Genomic DNA, 19,159 nt, shown 5'->3' on the forward strand with positions numbered 1-19,159 from the left:
CTTTACAGTTTATACCTATGATGACAAAAGTAGAATTATAAAACTTCCAAATCTTTTCAAAAGTTTTATTGAGAAGTGTTTTTTTTTTTTTTCCTGAGGAAGATTAACCCTGAGCTAACATCTGCCACCAATCCTCCTCTTTTTGCTGACGAAGACTCGCCCTGAGCTAACATCCGTACCCATCTTCCTCTACTTTATACGTGGGATGCCTACCACAGCATGGTGTGCCAAGCCGTGCCATGTCCACACCCGGGATCAGAACCAGGGAACCCCGGGCCACCAAAGCAGAACGTGCGCACTTAACCGCTGAGGCACCGGGCTGGCCTGGAGAAGTGTGCTTTTTTATGGTCCATTATCCCTTATTAACAATTCTGAAATCCAAAATATTTTGAGGACTGAAAAAGTTTTTTCCTAACTCATTTGACAATAGGAGATGACCTGTCTAAACTCATTTGGCGGCAAAACTCTGATCCAGACTGGCAAGGCTATTTTAAACCTATTTATTTTACTTGGTATGTACTTATGTGTTATTTCAAAAAACGCTAGTGCATTTGATTATGGGTTGTGGGTGGTGTTACTGTATGATACATTAAAATATGCATTATATTATCATTCTAAAATTAAAGAATACGAAAATTATAAAACACATCTAGACCTAGGGGTTTCAGAGGAGGGGGCTTGTGGTCACCATCGACTAGAAACTTTGTTTGCAGACGTGGGTGGCAAATCACAGATGAGAATTTGTTTTGTTTCTATGATGGAAACTCCTTTTTTGTCCTAAACGGAAAGTAAGACAATTTCTTCTTTTTAACCATTCCAAGAGTATGTTCATTTTTTAAGTAACAGCTCTTCTTTTCTTTCTTTGGCAGTTGTGATATTGAAATTGCTTGTGATAATGCAAATGGATTTCAAATTCAGTAGAACTTTCTTTTTTTACATTAGGTATTTAAAAAGTGATAAAGCCTTTTCTCAAGCATACACGGAGGTGGTTTTACTGGTTTAAATTCTTCTTTGGGATTCATGTAACAAAGTGAAAACAGCATGAACTGACCATTTTAGCCTCCATTGTCTGAAGCTGAATTTTAACTTTGGATCTATAAACTTTCTGTACGTTTTAGTATTTTCTCTGTACTTTTTACCAATTTTGATTAAATTCATTCATGTTTTCAGAACTGTCAGTTAAATTTAGCATCCCATTTTTTATCCAGTTTTATTGAGATGTAACTCACCATACAATTCACCCATTTAAAGTGTAGACTTCAGTGGCTTTTAGTCTATTCATAAAGTTATGCAACCATCACCATTGTCTAATTTCGGAAGATTTCATCACCTCCAAAAGAAACCCCATTCTTTTTTTATTATTATTCTATTTTATTTTTTATTGAGTTTATGATAGTTTACAACCTTGTCAAATTTCAGTTGTACATTATTATTTGTCCGTGATATTGTAGGTGCACCACTTCACCCTTTGTGCCCACCCCACAACCCCCCTTTTCCCTGGTAACTGCTAATCTGTTCTCTTTGTGCATATGTTTAACTTCCACATATGAGTGGAGTCATACAGAGATTGTCCTTCTCTATCTGGCTTATTTCACTTAACATAATACTCTCAAGGTCCATCTATGTTGTTGTGAATGGGATGATTGTATCCTTTTTTATGGCTGACTTGTATTCCATTATATATCTATATCTATATAGATATAGATATATATGTAAATATTATACATATATACACACACACCATATCTTTTTTTATCCGATCATCAGTTGATGGGCACTTAGGTTGCTTCCACGCCTTGGCTATTGTGAATAATGGTGCAATGAACATAGGGTTGCATGGGTTTCTTTGAATTGCTGACTTCAGGTTCTTTGGATAGATACCCAGTAATGGGATGGCTGGGTCATATGGTATTTCTGTTTCTGATTTTTTAAGAAATCTCCATACTGTTTTCCGTAGTGGCTGCACCAGTTTGCATTCCCACCAGCAGTGTATGAGGGTTCCTTTTTCTCCACAACCTCTCCAACATTTGTTCTTTTTTGAGAAATCCCATTCTTTAGCAGTTATTCCCTATTCTTTCCTCCCTCACCTCCTAGCAACCGCTACTCCACTCACTTAATTATTAGAACTTTATAAAAAGGCCAGTCTTCCCGTCTTGTTCTTCTTCAAGAGGGTCTTGGCTGTTTGTGGCCTTTGCTTTTCCAAGTAGAGTCAAGTTCTACAAAAAAATCCTGTTGAGTTTATTGGAGTTTCATTGAATCTACAAGTCAATTTGGGGAGAATTGACCTTTTTACAGTCTTGGGTCGTCTTAGTCAAGAACATCGTGTAGCTCTCCATTTACTTAGGTTTTAAACTTTTCTAGCTAAAGTTTTGCTTTCTTCTTAAAATGAGTCTATTTCTTTTGTGAAATTTATCTCTGAGTAACTTATATTCTTTGTTGTTATAAATTACGTTTTCAGTTGGTGATGTTATTGCTGATGTTAGGATCAGTTGAGTTTTTAATGTCATCTTGAATTTCACGGTCTCGCTGAATTTCTTACTAGGTCTGAATCTCTTGGGTCTTCAATGTAGATAATTGCACTATCTGGAAATTATGGCACTTTTGTCTCTTCTAATCCCTCTTGTTTCTTTTATTATGCATTGGTTAGGAACTCTAGTATACTGTTGAATGGTCAGGATGTTCTTAGTTTTTAATAATTTATATTAAACAGCCCTTAGATCAGCCTCCTCTAAGAGACAGTACTCATATCTTGCTCAGGAAAGGTTTATCAGATCCGTAAAGAAAGGAAAGGCATACCTGAGATTTGCTTATATTTTTTTAGTTGAGAACCTAATTTTGGGCAGTTTGAACTTCATCACTTTAAATTTTAGCATTTCATGTTATTCATATTTGGGGCTGTTATATTCACAGTGCCTTTTATTTTTTGAAACATCTGACTTAAGGGAAAATAGTATAGGTTTGTTTATTAATCCTGGTGGCTTTATTTTTTTCATCACTGGCCTGTTTTCCAGTTGCCTTGTCAAACTAATATATTTTATGTATTTTTAAAACATTTATTTGTGTTAATAGGTGAATATAGGTAAAAAGTATATGGCAAGTGTTCTTTGTACTATTTTTGCTCTTGTAGTTTTTCTGTAAATTTGAAATTATTTACAAATAAAAGTGTTTAAAGCGTATTTGTTTGTAAAAGTAATACATCCCCATGATTAATATTAAAAAGCATCCTAGAATAAGGAATTCCTACAACTATAATAAAAAAAGACAACTCAGTTAAAAAAATGAACAGAAGATTTGAACAGATACTTCAAAAAGAAAGATATGAGAATGGCCAATAAGCTCCTAAAAAAGTGCATCATATCTTTAGTCATCAGGAAAATGAAAATTAAAACCTCAGTGAGGTACCACAGCACTCCCCCTAGAATGGCTCGAATAAGACTGACCACACGAACTCTTGGTGAGGTGTGGAGCAGCTGGAGCTCTCATCCAGTGCTGTGGGCCATGGAAATCTTTGAAAATGTTCTGCGGTTTTTTTTTTTTTAAGTAAAGTTAAACATTTTCCATCCTATACCCAGGAATTCTACTCCTAAATATTTACCCACGAGAAATGAAAATATGTCCATAAAAAGTTGTGTACAAACATGTACACAACTTTTGTACAGAGTAGCTTTATTCATAATAGCCAAAATCTGGAAATGACCCAAATGTCCTTCAACAAGAGAATAGATAAACAAATGATCGTATATGACTACTACTCTATAATAACAAATACTGAACTACTGATGCGTGCAACAGGGATGAATCTCATCAACATTAGACTGAGCGAAAGAAGCCAGACTCAAGAGTACGTGATTCCATTTATATGCTCTTGAAGACCAAGAACAGGCAAAACGAAGTTTTGGTGGTAGAAATCAGAACAACCGTTGTCTCATTGGGGTGGGAAGGGCAGTGTACAGTGGGGTTGACCAGGAAGGGACACAAGGGAGCTTTTAGGGGTGTTGGACATGTCCTGTATCTTTATGCATTTGTCAGAATTCATCAGATGGTAAAATCTGTGCATTTCACCCTGTGTAAATTATACCTCAATTAAAAAGAATAGGGGAAAGGACACAGGGAGTATAGATTAATCTGAGGGCATTCTCCGACATAAGCATGATACAGTTATCACACTCAGAAAGTTTAACATTAATGCACCCTTCCATCTACTTATGCCGTTCACATTCAGATATCCCAGTATTGTCCTTTATAGCATTTTTTTACATTCAGGTTTCAGTGAAGGATCACCCATTACCTGTTAATTTTTTTCTTTTAAAGTGTCTTGATGGAAAATATCCTTGCAAAAAAATTATTGAGTCCTAGAGCATATTTTCTGTTGCTTATAATTTTCAGTAGCCCATTTCATTTTTCTCAAAATTCTAGGGTTAATGTTTGGAAAATTAATGATATCAGTTTATATGGAAAGATTAATGATCTTTAAAAATGCAGAATTAGCATTGCAAATCATGGTTTCGTTTTTGAAAACTTTGTTTTCCTGTTTGCTTTTTACCAAAAATATATGGCTTTAGAAACGTTGGAGAGTTGGTTGAATTGCAAACAAGTGGGCAGTATTTCTGTTTGTTTAATTGATAAGATTTGTACTCAGCATTAGGTTTTCCCTAGACTCTGGGACCCAGAGGAAGAAAATTTGACTTAATTGTTGGTGAAGCATTTGGCATCCGAATTCTTCTTTTTAAATGTTATTTTGTTTATTACAAAAAACATACACATTAATTGTAAAAAATACCCCAAATCAAAAAGTAAAGTACTCATGACTCTGTTATATAAAGTTGGTGATAGCTAATACCTTAGGGAAATTTCTCTTGTTTTTTTGTCTATGTGAACATGTTCACTCAATTTTTATGTTTTAAAACAGATGATGGAATCGTACTGTGTGAATTTAAATGCTTAATTCACTTACTTTCTGCATCATCGACATTTCTCTTATCATTAAATATTCTGCAGCTTTATTTCAAATGGCTGGCTATGACAGTGTCCCTTGATGGAAATACTGTAATTGTTTTTAGACTTTTTTATTGTAGAAATATGAAACAGTAAAATTCATAGAACACGCATGTTCAGCTTAATTATTATAAAATAAGCACCCTTGTAGCTGCCACTCAGATGAAGACGTCAAACCTGGCTAACAGCCAGGAGCCCCCCATACCCCTTCCCAATCACAACTCCCTTCCTGCCTCTAACAGTAACTGCTATCTTGACCTTACGCAGGTTATTTTCTTGCTTTTTCTGTTGTTTCCCACCTGTGTTTGCATCCCCAACATTGTAGTTTAGTTTTGCCTGTTTTTGAACTTTTTACAAATGGAATCATTACATTATGCATTCTTTTGTGTCTGGATTTTTTCATTTAACATTTTGTTTTTAAGATTCATCCATATTGTTGTGAGGAACTGTAGTTCACTCATTTTTTATTGTTGTATAATATCCATTTATTGAGTGTACTACCATGTATTGATTCTCCTGACGATGGGCATTTTGGTTGTTTATAGTCCAGGTTCCCAGTGATGTTGCTGTGAACGTCTGAAGGTGCCTCCTGATGTGTAGATGCATGTATTTCTTTCGGGAATCCAAACCTAGGACTGACATTGCTGGTCAAAGGATGTTTGTACCTTCAGCTGCACCAGATAATGCCGAACTATAGTTGAGTGGTTGGATCCATTTTCAGTGTAACTGGTCCACATCCTCATTAGCACTACATGGTATTGTTAAACTTTAATTTTAGCCATTCTTATGGATGTGGTGATATCTCATCATGGTTTTAATTTGCATAATTTTGTCTTCTTTATTAGTTAATGAGGTTAAACACCTTTTCATGTGAATGATAACCATTTAGTTATCCTCCTTAGTGCACTGCCTAATTCATGTCTTTTGCCTATTTTTCTTTTGGGTTGCCTTTTTCTTATTGATTTATGTAGTCTAGACACAAGTTCTTTTATTGTTATATGAGTTGTAAATGTCTTCTCCAATTCTGTGGGTAGCGTGCCCTTTTTACTCCATTGATAGTGTCTTTCTGAACAGAGGATCTTAATTTTAATGTTCAATTGATTAATTTTCTCCTTTTTAAGGATTAATGCTTTTCATGTCCTATGTAAGTCTTAGAAATAGAAGTGTTGGGTTAAAAGGTGTATACATGTTTTAGATTTTGGCTTGTAGTTTACTTTCCCACTGGCAGTGAATGAACCTTTTGATACCATTTTCACTCACACTGACAGTGTATGCATAATTTTCCCACACTCTTACCACAACTGGTGTTTTGGGGTCAGTTTTGCCAATGTAATAGACCTCCTCTATTAATTTATGAGTATTTTATCTTTGTTGGCCTGTGCAATTCAGAGAATGTTTGTTGCATCATTCCAAGAATGTGGCAGTGAATAAGTGTAAGGGCAAGATTAATACTAAAAATATTCTTTAGCTTTTGATTCTGAGTAGAATTTATGGCCAGTAGGCAAAAGAGATAAAGACAAAAAACCATTTTCTTTTTTATTAAAGTCAGCATGATTTCAGCTTATATTAATGAAAATAAATTGATAAAGACAATATAGTGGGTCAAAGGATGAGTTAGAACTTTGTGGATTTCCATTATAAGTTTCTGGTATGTTTCTAACAAGTAGAATCATGATTTACTTGCTCTTCTTCACATGCTTCTATTCTAAGAAGACGTCCTCACCCCAGCTTATCCCTGTTCCTTCTCTCTCCAACCCCTAATTCATTTCATTCTCCCCCTAGTTTTGGGGTGTGAGGTAGCTCCTGTTTCTCTTGGGGATGGGTGGAGTTTAGTTTTGAGACACTACAGCAGATCCTGTTGGAAAGACTGTTTGTTAGGAGATGGATTTTAGAGATGGGCTCTCCTCTTCACTTCAGCCTTTTTTCTACTGTCTCACTTTAGATCTTCATTAGTTTCGTTGGACTTCTTGTCACAGTCTAACTTTTCTTCCTGCCTCCAGACTTCCCGTGGTTAACAGAATGAAATTCCTATAACTCAAATCATTCCCTTGATTAGTATCCTTCAGAGACTCCCAAACAATCAACATCCCAATCCCTCAGCACAGTGTCGTGATCGTCATCTGCCCTCTTGCTCTCTCTGGAGCCTGCTTTTATATCCAGTTCCCCATATGCCTACTGAAAATCCACGGTTTCCTTGAGCTTGGAATGTTCTTTCATATTTGCTCATCGCATTATCTAGAACTCCCTCCTGTCTCCCCACTGCAACCCGTCTGCCTGCTAGCTAACTTCTTTTAAAACTCAGCTCAGGCAACACATCTCCTTGGAAACGTTACCTCCGTGATCCTTATGTACTTTGTGTACCTCCATGCTCTCTTTCCTCCAACTCAATGAGTTAGATGCCCTGTCTTCCAGGCTGCCACAGCGCGTTGTCTTTTTTGTACTGTGATAGGTTTGATTTTCTCCCTTACTCAGTTGAGCTCCTTGAGGGCAGGGCCCTGATTTCCCCTCATTATACCCCACCGCCACCCCAGGAGCTAGCATGCTGTAACTTATAGGAGGCACCCCATAAATGTTTAATGACTGATTGAAAGCAAAATTATATCTAACTTTCTGGATGTATGTATGAAAAGAACTTACTGAGAAAGAGGTCAGTTAGAGAGGGATAGGAACTTACCAGTATTTCAAATCCTTCTTCAAAAGCAGTACACATTGAGGAATGACTGCTGTGCTGATAGGATTTGTAGGGTTTTGCTCACATGAGTTGTGCCTTGCTGTCACAGAAGGATGCCCTGCAGTGGTCTCGTAATCCGGCTGCAGCGGAGGGGGAGGAGCCCGAGGACACAGCTGATGTGGAGAGCTGTGGGTCTAATGAAGCCAGCACTGTGAGTGGTGAAAATGACGGTAAGTACCTTAACAAGATGAGCGAAGAGCCACAGGCAGTTGCTAGGGACTAACCTTTATTTCCATCTCTTCCAGTTTCTCTTGATGAAACATCTTCAAATGCATCCTGTTCTACAGAATCTCAGAGTCGGCCTCTTTCCAATCCCAGGGACAGCTACAGAGCTTCCTCACAGGTAGAGAGGAGAGTTGGTTACTAGGCTGGGGGATAAGTGAGGCCAGGCACAAGACAGGACTCCTCCTTCTGCAGTTAACTCTGAGCGTGTTGGAAGAGTGAAGAAAATCAGTTTGGTGTCCTCCTGTTAGTACCTTTGAAAAGTGGGCCCTGGGAAAGGTGGGTAGTAGATGTGAGAGCACAGTGATTTGTTTTTTCTTCTTACCACGCTGGATAATTTTGTTCATTCTTACTTGATAAACATGGCAACATCCAGGGAGAAGTAGAGCATAGTGCAGAGTCGGGAGAACACGAGCTTGGGAGTCAGCAGTGTGAATTAGGGCCCTGCTGCTCACCAGCATTAGACTTGGGCCAATTCCTTATCTGTAAAATGGGGATATCAGTGCATTCTTTTCAGCTCGGGGTGATGCTTGGCACAGTGGCCAGCACCTGGCTCAGTAACATTAGTCAGTGCTGCTATCGGCATTACCTGCCCGTGCCGATACAAACTGTTTTACAAGACAGTGGGTGGAGACATAGTCGAGAGGGACTGCTCTTGTGGCCCTGCAGGTGACTCAGGCTCTTTTTGTATTCCCTCTGGGAATATAGACTAACAAGCAAAAGAAAAAGACCGGGGTGATGCTGCCTCGAGTTGTGCTGACTCCTCTGAAGGTAAACGGGGCCCACGTGGAATCTGCATCAGGTATGTGTAAACTCTCGGTCGTGATGCTCCTTCCTCAGGTCCTGGGCCTGCCTCCCTCTGGCAGCAGTTTCTGACCTAGGTAGTGTGATGCCAGTAGAGGCAGGCAACCCTCGTCTGGCAGGCAGCACGCTGTAGTGGTGTCTGCCCTAGGTTCCAGTGCTGGGCTCTGCTGGACGCCCTCCCCTTTGCCTCACAGGACGGTTGTGAGGGTCCGAGGAAGGAGTGTGCAGGTGCTTTGTAAAACGTGCAGTGCTATACAAGCTAAGATGGCGGTTTGGCATTCTTACGTGGTATTTTAAAGCCAGACCATGAGGTCGTGATCTCTCACAGCCCAAGGCTGGGCCGTGGAAGCGCCCGGTATTGCTGGCAGCGTCTCAGGGAGAGCTGGGAGAAGTAAGCTTGCTGAGAGCCGTGGGCGCGGCGGGTGATACTTTTGACCAGTGGAATGCTGTGCCTTCAGGGTTCTCGGGCCGCCACGCCGATGGCGAGAGCGGCAGCCTGTCCAGCAGCAGCAGCGGCTCTCTGGCCCTGGGCAGCGCTGCTATTCGTGGCCAGGCCGAGGTCGCCCGGGACCCTGCCCCGCTCCTGAGAGGCTTCCGGAAGCCGGCCACAGGTGAGTGGCTTGGCACTCATTTCTCTGCCTGTAAAGGGGGCCCTGCAGGCCTAGTGAGAAGCTGATGTCTTCTGCTCCACTTCCTTTACCAGTTTATTTTTACTTCTTGGGTGGCCCTCTATTTTTGATTTGCCTTTACCTTGTATTTTGGTTATTTCACATGTGGATCTTCTCTGCTAGACTTGAGAGAACTTTTGGGCAGAGCTGGTGCTCCTTATATGTCCCTGTAAGGGCCTAGCCTGTACCTGCCTTCGTACTGCATAGTAAGTGTTCCGAGGAGGTGAAAATTACTTCTGAGCTTCTCAGTGAAGAATTCCAGCATCCAAAGTTTTCTTTCTTTGGTAGCATCCTGCCATGTTTGTTCTCAGCATCTGTAGTCTCTGTCAGATGCCTGGTCAGGATGTTGAGTGGAAGCCTGTGTTGAATGTGGGGGATGCAAACAAATTCAGTAGTGTGCACTTGCCACCCCCGGCTGGGCTACTTGCCAGGCTAGTATGCTGTTTGTTATTTTAGGGTTTATTTCTCAAAGCCCACATGCTGGTTATTTGTAGATGGACCACATGAAACCATTAAGAAGACTGGCTTTGGCTTCTGAAAATTAGAATAAACCATTGCCAGGTGGGAACTAGGTTTGCTGTCTTGCTGCTTTTCTAATCCATCGGCAGTGCTCGATCGAAGGTCTCACGGGTCTGTATTCCTAGTGATGTAAAGGAACATTTGCAGAGGCTTCTGTGAGAGGTATTGATGTTTCAGTGGGCTTGACACAACCCTTAGTACCTTTCTGCGTGGAGATGATACCTCTTAAGCCTGTTCACAGAAGGCTTCTGCGATTCTCCTATAGCGCACTAACTAGCTTCGCTTTTAGACAACTTTCATCATTTCTCCAGTTGGCTTTGTGGAGCCTGTCCTCCGGCTTCGGAGGGAAGCTCAGAGTCTGACCCTGCGTTTTCTGTGGGAAGAGTGTCCTCTGCAGGCTGTGACACAGCATGGTACAGAGTCTTCTCAGAGAGGGTGCAAGCCCAAGTGTTCTTTTAGGTTTGGTGCCAATGGCAGTAACCTGGGAAGAATAATTGTAATGTCTAGGTGAGGGTGGACTGTGCCATTGAGCAGATTGTGTGCAGTGAAGTTCTGGGTAGCTTGGGTGCTGCCACCAAAGTTTTTGTCTCAGTTAGCATTTGCCTTTTTGTGTTAGGAAGCTGGAAATAGACCTTGCTTCTTCCTGCTTCAAAAATCACAGGTCAAATGAAGCGCAACAGAGGGGAAGAGATAGATTTTGAGACGCCTGGGTCCATTCTCGTCAACACCAACCTCCGGGCTCTGATAAACTCTCGGACCTTCCACGCCCTGCCGTCCCACTTCCAGCAGCAGCTCCTCTTCCTCCTGCCTGAAGTGGACAGACAGGTACAGATGGGGAAGCTCCTCTGTGCTTCTCTCTGGGCACGCTTCTGTTCTCTTTCTAAGTTTCTTCCTTGGCTTTTTGCCTTGATCCTTCCAGGTTGGGACAGATGGCCTTTTGCGTCTCAGCAGCAGTGCACTGAATAACGAGTTTTTCACCCATGCGGCTCAGAGCTGGCGGGAACGCCTGGCTGATGGTAAGTAGACATTCTCATCTCAGATAGCTTGAGAGGTGCCTGCCATGTGTGGTGTCTCTCGTCTCCTGGGTTGTAAAACCCAAACACATTTTTCACCAATCACTTTCTGTTTTTTAAGGCATGTTTAGTATAAAGCAGACTTTCCTCACAGTACTAATGAATGTGCTGGGTGTTAGTCTGCCCTGTAGCTCTGAGGAAGGTACAGAGCATAGGGGCTTGCCTTGTTTTGTGTGTATTTATCCATCCGAACGCCTCTTCATCATAAACACTGGAAACTCCTGTTCTTCCCAGGAATCATGGCATTGTCTGCATGAGTGGAGGAGAGTGTGCCGTGGCATTGACCTACACGTTAAGTTCCACCAGATGCTCTGTCTTTGCTTGTTGGCTTCTCTCAATTTAATTTTTTGGGGAAGCTACATGGGGAGTGTATTTGGAGGTCCCCAAGACTCCCTCCAGGTTCAGCGATTCACTGGGACAAGTCACAAGACTCAGTAAATAGTCATACTCATGGCTATGATATATTACATCGGAAGAATACAGAACAAAATCAGCAAAGGGAAAGACACCTGGAGTGAAGTCCAGGGAGACCAGGAGCAAGCTTCTGAGGCCCTCTCCCAGTGGAGTCACCCAGGATGCTCTCAGTTCCCCCAGCAACAGCTTGTGACAACACACGTGAAATGCAGTCTCCCGAGGAAGTTGGTTGTAGACGTGGTGCCCAGGGTTTTTTCTGGGAGCTGGTCGTGTAGGAAGACTCTGCCTGGCACATACCCAAATTCCAGAGTCCCCAAAGAAAAGCAGGTGCTCAGCGTAAACCATCTTGTTTGCATAAGCAGTTTAGGCGCAGTGAGCCATTCCTATCAGTTAGGGGATTGGAAACCCTCCCAAATCCAAGTTCCCAGATGTCAGCCAAGGGCCAGCCTTGGAAGCAGGCCTTTCTAAGGATCAGCAGGCAGCCTGCTATGTTAACTTTTTTCTGCATGGGGAGTAAGAACGGTTCTTTTGTTTGTTTTGCTTTTTTTCTTTCTCCTGCCTTTTCTCCCCAAATCCCCCCAGTACATAGTTGTATATTTTAGTTGTGGGTCCTTCTGGTTGTGGCATGTGGGACGCTGCTTCTGATGAGCGGTACCATGTCCGTGCCCAGGATCTGAACCGCCGAAACCCTGGGCCGCCGAAGCAGAGCGCACGAACTTAACCACTCGGCCACGGGGCCGGGCCCCTGTTTTGCTTTTTGATCAGTGTGATGCTTGCTGTTGAATGACTGATTACCCTAGGGAGGAGTACGTTGCCCTTATAATAGATGTGTTAGTTCTGTCCTGAGTAAGTGCATGATGTGAGCGATCCTCTGGAGGAGATAGGAGCCAGCTTGAAGAGGATGGTGAGGGTTAAAAACAGTCTCCAAGATCACTGAAGTCACATGTATTTTGAAAACTCCTGACATGGTAGCACTGCAGATTTGGCTTTCCCTAATATGGACATTAATATCCCGAATGCACACACTTGAAAAGTTTTATTTCTCTCTAGGCGAATTCACTCATGAGATGCAAGTCAGGATACGACAGGAAATGGAGAAGGAAAAGAAGGTGGAACAATGGAAAGAAAAGTTCTTTGAAGACTACTATGGACAGAAGTAAGGCACTTGGTGCTGTGACTCCTGGTCTGGGCTTTTGGGGGTGAATAGAAGCAGACATTCTCAAAGTCATGCGCACTAATACGTTGGGTGAGAATGTGGAGTTTGCAGTGACTCAGCTCGTTTAGCTTAGTGCCATTCATAGGGCAGCTAATGTGGGTTGTTCTATGGTCCCTGTTATGCAACATGCAGATTTATTTTGTTCTGAGATATCTAATATCTGGGTGTGTATTTATTATTCAAAAAAATGAGACCGACATGCTCTCTGCCCTGTAACTGATGGTGTGAGTTTGGTTTGCAGATTGGGTTTGACCAAAGAAGAGTCGTTGCAGCAGAATGTGGGCCAGGAGGAGGCTGAAATCAAGAGTGACTTGCATGTCCCAGGAGAATCAGCACGGGCACAGCGTGGTCCAGCCACTCGGCAGCGAGATGGGCATTTCAAGAAACGCTCTCGGCCAGATCTCCGAACCAGAGCCAGAAGGAATCTGTACAAAAAACAGGAGCCAGAACAAGCAGGGATTGCTAAAGACACACAGTCTGTGGCACCAGACACGCCCCTCTTCAAGGACGGGGAGGCGAAGACCGACTCAGCAGGGGTGGGCAGTCCCCACAGGCCAGGCACATCTACAGCATCAAACCCAGAGAGTCCCGAATTCCCAGCGGAACCTGTGGCTTCCCGGATCCAGACCAATCCAGATGACCTGGCACGTGCCTCTGCATCTCTAGACAGAATTCCCAGCTTGCCTCAGGAGACTGTGGACCAGGAACCCAAGGATCAGAAGAGGAAATCCTTTGAGCAGGCAGCCTCTGCATCCTTTCCCGAAAAGAAGCCCCGGCTTGAAGATCGTCAGTCCTTTCGTAACACAATTGAAAGTGTTCACACCGAAAAGCCACAGCCCACCAAAGAGGAGCCCAAAGTCCCGCCCATCCGGGTAGGACGCTGTTTGATCCCTGGCTGCCCTGGGGCCAGGTTCCTTGTGAGGGTCAGGAGATTTGTGGAGACGCTCGCAGGACAGAAGGCCCTGGGCCCTTGTGTTAATTGTGTGGGAGTGCAGAACCTTCCTCAAGAGAGCCGTTCTTGAGACGGACTTGACGATCAGGGGATGAAGTTCTGTTCTTCCTCACTTGTTTTGTTCACTCTGTTGAAATTATCTCTAGAGGTCAAAATCCTTTGGGATTTTTAAATCTTTTATTAGGTGGTATTAGATCTTTGTGTAGTGACTAACGCAGTCCCACCCGAAATTAAATTTAGAAATGTGGCATGGAACAGCCCTTGAGCAGAATCTTAGAGTGATGTGGTGCCATGGACAGCCATTTTACTGTGATTATTTCATTTTTAAAGAAAATGATTTGATTCTCTAGGCCATAACCCCTAAGCTACTAGAGTCCCAATTTAGCTTTTCAGTTCCTAGGTCAGGTCACCCAGTCAATTAAAACTGTTTTCTGATTCTTCTCTTGCAGATTCAACTTTCACGTATCAAACCACCCTGGGTGGTTAAAGGTCAGCCCACTTACCAGATATGCCCCCGCATCGTCCCCATCACGGAGTCCTCCTGCCGGGGCTGGACTGGCGCCAGGACCCTCGCAGACATTAAAGCCCGTGCTCTGCAGGTCCGAGGGGCGAGAGGCCACCACTGCCATCGAGAGGAGGCTGCCACTGCCATCGGAGGGGGGGGTGGCCCGGGTGGAGGTGGCGGCGGGGCCACCGATGAGGGAGGTGGCAGAGGCAGCAGCAGTGGTGATGGTGGTGAGGCCTGTGGCCACCCTAAGTCCAGAGGAGCCCCAAGCACTCCTGGAGAGTGTGCGTCAGATCTACAGCGAGCACAACTACTGCCGCCTTGTCCTCTGAACGGGGAGCATACCCAGGCTGGAACTGCCGTATCCAGAGCCAGGAGAGAGGACCTGGCTTCTCTCAAAAAGGAGGAGAGCTGCACACTACAGAGGGTTCCAGATGTCCTCACAAGTGTGCTGGAAGATGCCTCCCAGCTCCCCGTTGCTCCCACTGGGGACCAGCCATGCCAGGCTTTACCCCCACTATCCTCCAAAACTCCAGCACCTGAGAGATTAGTTGAGCAACCTGCGTTGCCTCTGGATGTTAGAACTGAATGTGAGTCTGGTACCACGTCCTGGAAAAGGAATAATGAGGAGCGAGGACCCACTGTTCCCCCAGAGAATGGTCCTATTCAGTCTCTAGCGAGGGATGTTGTATTAGAAGAAGGAACTGGCCAGGTTTTAGACAGTAATCCCACCATGAAGGATCCTGTGAATATGACCCCCAGTTCCACCCCTGAATCGTCATTGGCTGGTTGCCTGCAGGACAGACAATTTGATGACGAATTAGGACTTGGTGACTCATGCCTACCCGTGAGGGAAAGTGCTACTAGACAAGAAAACTTGAAAAGCGAGGCTCCTGCCTCCGATGGTGCTGCCCCTTGGAGGCCTAGCCTGTCAAACGACGAGGCGGCGGGACAGCCTGGACTCAGCTCCAGAGGAAACATCCCAGCTGTTGAGCCCCACGCGGGAGAAGAGTGGGGGAATGCTGCTCCCCTCCTTCCTGCGTCGCCTGAGGAGTTGACAGCTGAGGGGGGTCTACATCTCCCTGCTGACTTTCCTTCACTCTGGACGGTGCTGTCTCGAGGGCGCATCGACAGCACTGGCAGTGTCTGCAAACAGGTGGAAGTTGAAAAGCTGAAAATCAATGGAGACTCTGAAGCACTGAGTCCTCACAGCGAGTCCACAGACACAGCCTCTGACTTTGAAGGCCTTCTCTCTGAGGACAGCAGTGAGGCTGACGCTAGTGAAGCCACAGTGATGAAGAGATCCTTGGTGGTGGACAAGGATGAGAAACATGGTTGGGACTGCTCTGCCTCACTCTCCAAGGTGGATGGTGACCCGAATCTGGTTACAAGGACAGAAGGGATGGTTGCTTCTCAGAGTTGGGTGTCTCGCGTCTGTGCAGTCCCCCCAAAGATCCCAGACTCCCTGCTGCTAGCCAGTACCGAGTACCAGCCACGGCCTGTGTCACTGGGCAGGCCTGAGTCCTCAGTTGAGGTCACCAACCCACTCGTGATGAAGTTGCTGCAGGGCAGCTTGCCCCTAGAAAAGGTTCTTCCTCCAGCCCTCGGTGGCAGCAGACCCGAACCCCCACGACTCCCACTTACGAAAGAGCAGAGCTACAGTGGCTCCTTGGGGATGGGACCTTTGCAAGATCCTGGGAAAAGCAGTTGCATGGTTGGCAGGAGCAGCCCCAGTTCTTTAAGAGCTTTGAAGGAGCCGCTCCTGCCTGAGAGCCGTGAAGCAAGCACTGGTCTTGCCAGGCTGGAGCCCGCGCAGGCTCCTGGAGCACCCCAAAAGATTTCCAAGACAGTCCCAAGTTTAGACTCTCTGTGTCCAGTGACAAATCCAACAGCTGCCTCTGGGAGAGTGGAAGTAGAGTCCAAAGAGCGGTTCTCTCCCTGTAGTTTCGAAGATCAGAAGGAAGCCGGTGACCTGCCCCAGTGCGGTAATTCAAGTACCGCCCCAGGCAAAAGTCCAGGAAATCTCACTACCTCGGGAGCCCCTTTCTCATCTCCAAATGTGATCTCCTTGGGTCCGGACCAGACAGGCCGGGCCCTGGGTGATCAGAACAGTGCTGGAGGCCAAGGGAAGAAGCTCTTCGGCTCTGGGAATGGGGCTGCAGTGCCTCAGTGCCCCAGGCCTGTGGAACCAACGGCACTGCCAACCGATGCCCCTCCCGGTTTTCCTAGTAGGAAGTTGGGGCCAAGCAAAAACTCCGTGTCTGGTGGGGTACAGACGGCCAGGGAAGACTGGGTTCCGAAGCCACCGCCGGCCTCTGTTGGCAGTGTCAAGAGCGAGAAGACTTTTGGGGGGAGCCCTCTCAAGGCGAATGCAGAGAACAGAAATGCAGCTGGGCCTGGTACTCGAGAGCTGGTGGATCACTTGCAAGGGATGCCCTTTGTCCTTGACCTGCCCTTCTGGAAATTACCCCGAGAGCCTGGGAAAGGGCTCAGTCAGCCTCTGGAGCCTTCTTCCATCCCCTCCCAACTCAACATCAAACAGGCATTTTATGGAAAGCTTTCCAAACTCCAGCTAAGCTCCACCAGCTTTAATTATCCCTTCAGCTCCCCCGCCTTTCCCAGAGGCCTTGCTGGAAGTGTGGTGCAGCTGAGCCACAAAGCAAACTTTGGTGCGAGCCACAGTGCATCACTCTCCTTACAAATGTTCACCGACAGCAGCACGGTGGAAAGCATCTCGCTCCAGTGTGCGTGCAGCCTGAAAGCCATGATCATGTGCCAGGGCTGTGGTGCATTCTGTCACGATGACTGTATTGGACCCTCAAAGCTCTGTGTATTGTGCCTTGTGGTGAGATAATAAATTATGGCCATGGGAAAAGTTGTATATTTAGTGTGTGTATTTTGATAATGATTGACCTTAAATCTGTATACAGAATATCGTTGATATAACAGACTCTCTCTCTAGGCGGGAGCACTCTTGCTTCTCCTTAAAATTCATAGTGCTAAAGCCCCTCTGTCACTTACTCACCCTTCTGGTCTCGCTGGAAGGGTTTTCTGCAGGGCAACTTGTTGGGCTGCCCAAGGCCGGCCGGCCAGCCCGAGCTCTCAGACAGACAGTCTGGTGTGGCGTGGTGGGGAGCCTGCCTGACACCCAGAGGGACTTGAAACTGAAGAAGGTTGTGTTCTCTACCAAGGGAACTAACCTACCTGAACTGAGTAGAAATGTCAGTCTTCCACTGGCCCCCTGGTGCCCTCCCTGCCATCTTTCCTTCTACTCTGTCTGGAGAGTTGATGGGGAAGAAGCCAGCCAAGGTTAAAGTTACTCCCAGCAGTGCCCACCAGGGGGCTCAAGCACCTGCTGACCTCAGGGTCACAGTTCAGTCATTTGCCAGTTGACGGAGCCAGTTTGACCTTTGGTTCTGTTGCTGAAGCAAATTTGGGACTCCTGTCTCAGTACAGTCTGCTGGCCCACAGGAGCTTTTGGAACCGTGGATAGATCTGCTTGGACAATGGGGTCGGGCATAGGGTCGTCCTTCCTCTTAAAATGCTATCTGTAGACCTTATAAGTCAGATGTCCAGACGTTTGGCAGGTGAATTCTTCTGCTTGACACACTCTCCATCACTTTGGACTCTATGGGAGTGGGCATCTCCCTGTGTACGCACCTGTGTATGTGAAAGTCATTTTACATTTCAAAGCAGTGTGTGTTTCTTATTTTTATATTTTTAACTCTATCCTTGGATGTATAAAGTGAACTTTTTGGCTTCTGTAAGTATGCTCTATGCACCTCTAATGTTTTATCATGTATTTATATGTTGTACACAGTACTCGCCAATTCTGTAAATGGATGTATTGTACAGAGAACATGAGCGTCTCTTATTTTATGTCCTCGGCATCATTGCATTAAAGTGGTGTGATTGACTTCTCTCCACCTGTGTCAGAGCCACTGCGTGTCTCCACTCGACATGAGGGTGGAACGATTGACTTGTGATCTGCCAGGTTGGCCCGGTGCCCTGTCACGGGACACCTGGTGGACCTGCTGCAGCCCGCAGAGCCACATTCAACCCGCCCGCACGCTTCTGAGCAAATGCGTCTTGCTCGTCACATCTCTCCTCCTCCAACCTCCACTGGCTGCTCACTGTCATATGTGACAAATCACCACCACCAGTGTTAAGTGCTTCTGGATTCAACGGTGAGTGCCCTGGGCAGCCCCTAGGTGGGCCTTCCAGACCTGGCTCCAGGGTCACCGCTTGTCAGCAATACCTGGGACCATGCTTTCCTGGCGCCATAGGGCTCCTTTTGACATACCTTTGACAGCAGGCTGGAGAAGAAACAGCCATGCCTGCTTCCTGCCTCTCTCCCAACACATTTCCAGCAAATCGCTGTCTCCACGGTTGTCTTCCCTCACCCTGCTTCCTGCCTCGACCGTTGCAGTTGAGTCCTCCCTGTTTAGTTAGATCTCCCTGTGTGAGTGCTTCTGTATGAAGTATAAAGTTGATATGACTTCAGCAAGTCTGATATCATCTGAAAGGCCTTCTTTCCCCCCCATTTCATCCAGTGTGGCGTTTCTGTCACCTGAAGCATGCGTGAGAAGTTGGCAATGATGTGGTGATTTAAGTGCGGTATTGGCCGAGTCCAAGTTGTCAACTTTCAGAGTCTGTTTACCAAAGACGGGGAGCAGAGGCCCAAGCCTGTTTGATCCTCTTCTTCCTTCTGCTGTGACCTTTGTGGCCACTCTAGGGCACAGTTTGAAACTGGTCTGGTCCGTGGGGCTGCCAGGGAAAGCACTGCTCTTGTATGTCTCTTGTGGTATTGGAAAAATAAACCTGTACAACCTGCACTTGTGGTCTCAGTCATCTTCTGTGGCCGCCCCGCTGGGGTGGGAAGGCAGGTCAAGTTGGTGGGCAGAAGCTGCGCTGAAGGAGCAGTGCCAGCTCATTTCACGTCGCCTCTGCAACTAATGCTCTGTCTGTGGAGCTCTTTCGTGAGGTTCGTCCTAAAGGCACAACTTGTCAGTATCGCTAGTTTTTAGTCTGTGCATGGTTTGGTGAACTTCCCACTGTGA

At 45.3% G+C, this 19,159-nt stretch overlaps 1 protein-coding gene across 5 annotated transcripts in view; it reads left to right on the forward strand.

Moving 5' to 3' along the window:
* The window catches only part of ASXL1 (ASXL transcriptional regulator 1), an 85,247-nt gene extending 66,313 nt beyond the window's left edge, over positions 1-18,934 (forward strand). For 3 of the 5 annotated variants that reach the window (XM_070589105.1, XM_070589108.1, XM_008525259.2), the window contains exons 4-12: positions 7,776-7,896; positions 7,972-8,069; positions 8,657-8,750; positions 9,211-9,363; positions 10,601-10,764; positions 10,859-10,955; positions 12,477-12,582; positions 12,884-13,514; positions 14,044-18,934. In XM_070589105.1, coding sequence (XP_070445206.1) covers positions 7,776-7,896; positions 7,972-8,069; positions 8,657-8,750; positions 9,211-9,363; positions 10,601-10,764; positions 10,859-10,955; positions 12,477-12,582; positions 12,884-13,514; positions 14,044-16,953 — 4,374 coding nt within the window. In that variant the 3' untranslated portion in view covers positions 16,954-18,934. The remainder of the gene's footprint in view (positions 1-7,775; positions 7,897-7,971; positions 8,070-8,656; positions 8,751-9,210; positions 9,364-10,600; positions 10,765-10,858; positions 10,956-12,476; positions 12,583-12,883; positions 13,515-14,043) is intronic. The other 2 variants (XM_070589107.1, XM_070589106.1) reach the window with 1 other exon arrangement.
* The last annotated feature ends 225 nt before the right edge of the window (positions 18,935-19,159 follow it).

Source organism: Equus przewalskii, chromosome 21 (assembly GCF_037783145.1).
Source record: "Equus przewalskii isolate Varuska chromosome 21, EquPr2, whole genome shotgun sequence".
In the NCBI taxonomy this organism is placed as follows: Eukaryota; Metazoa; Chordata; class Mammalia; order Perissodactyla; family Equidae; genus Equus; species Equus przewalskii.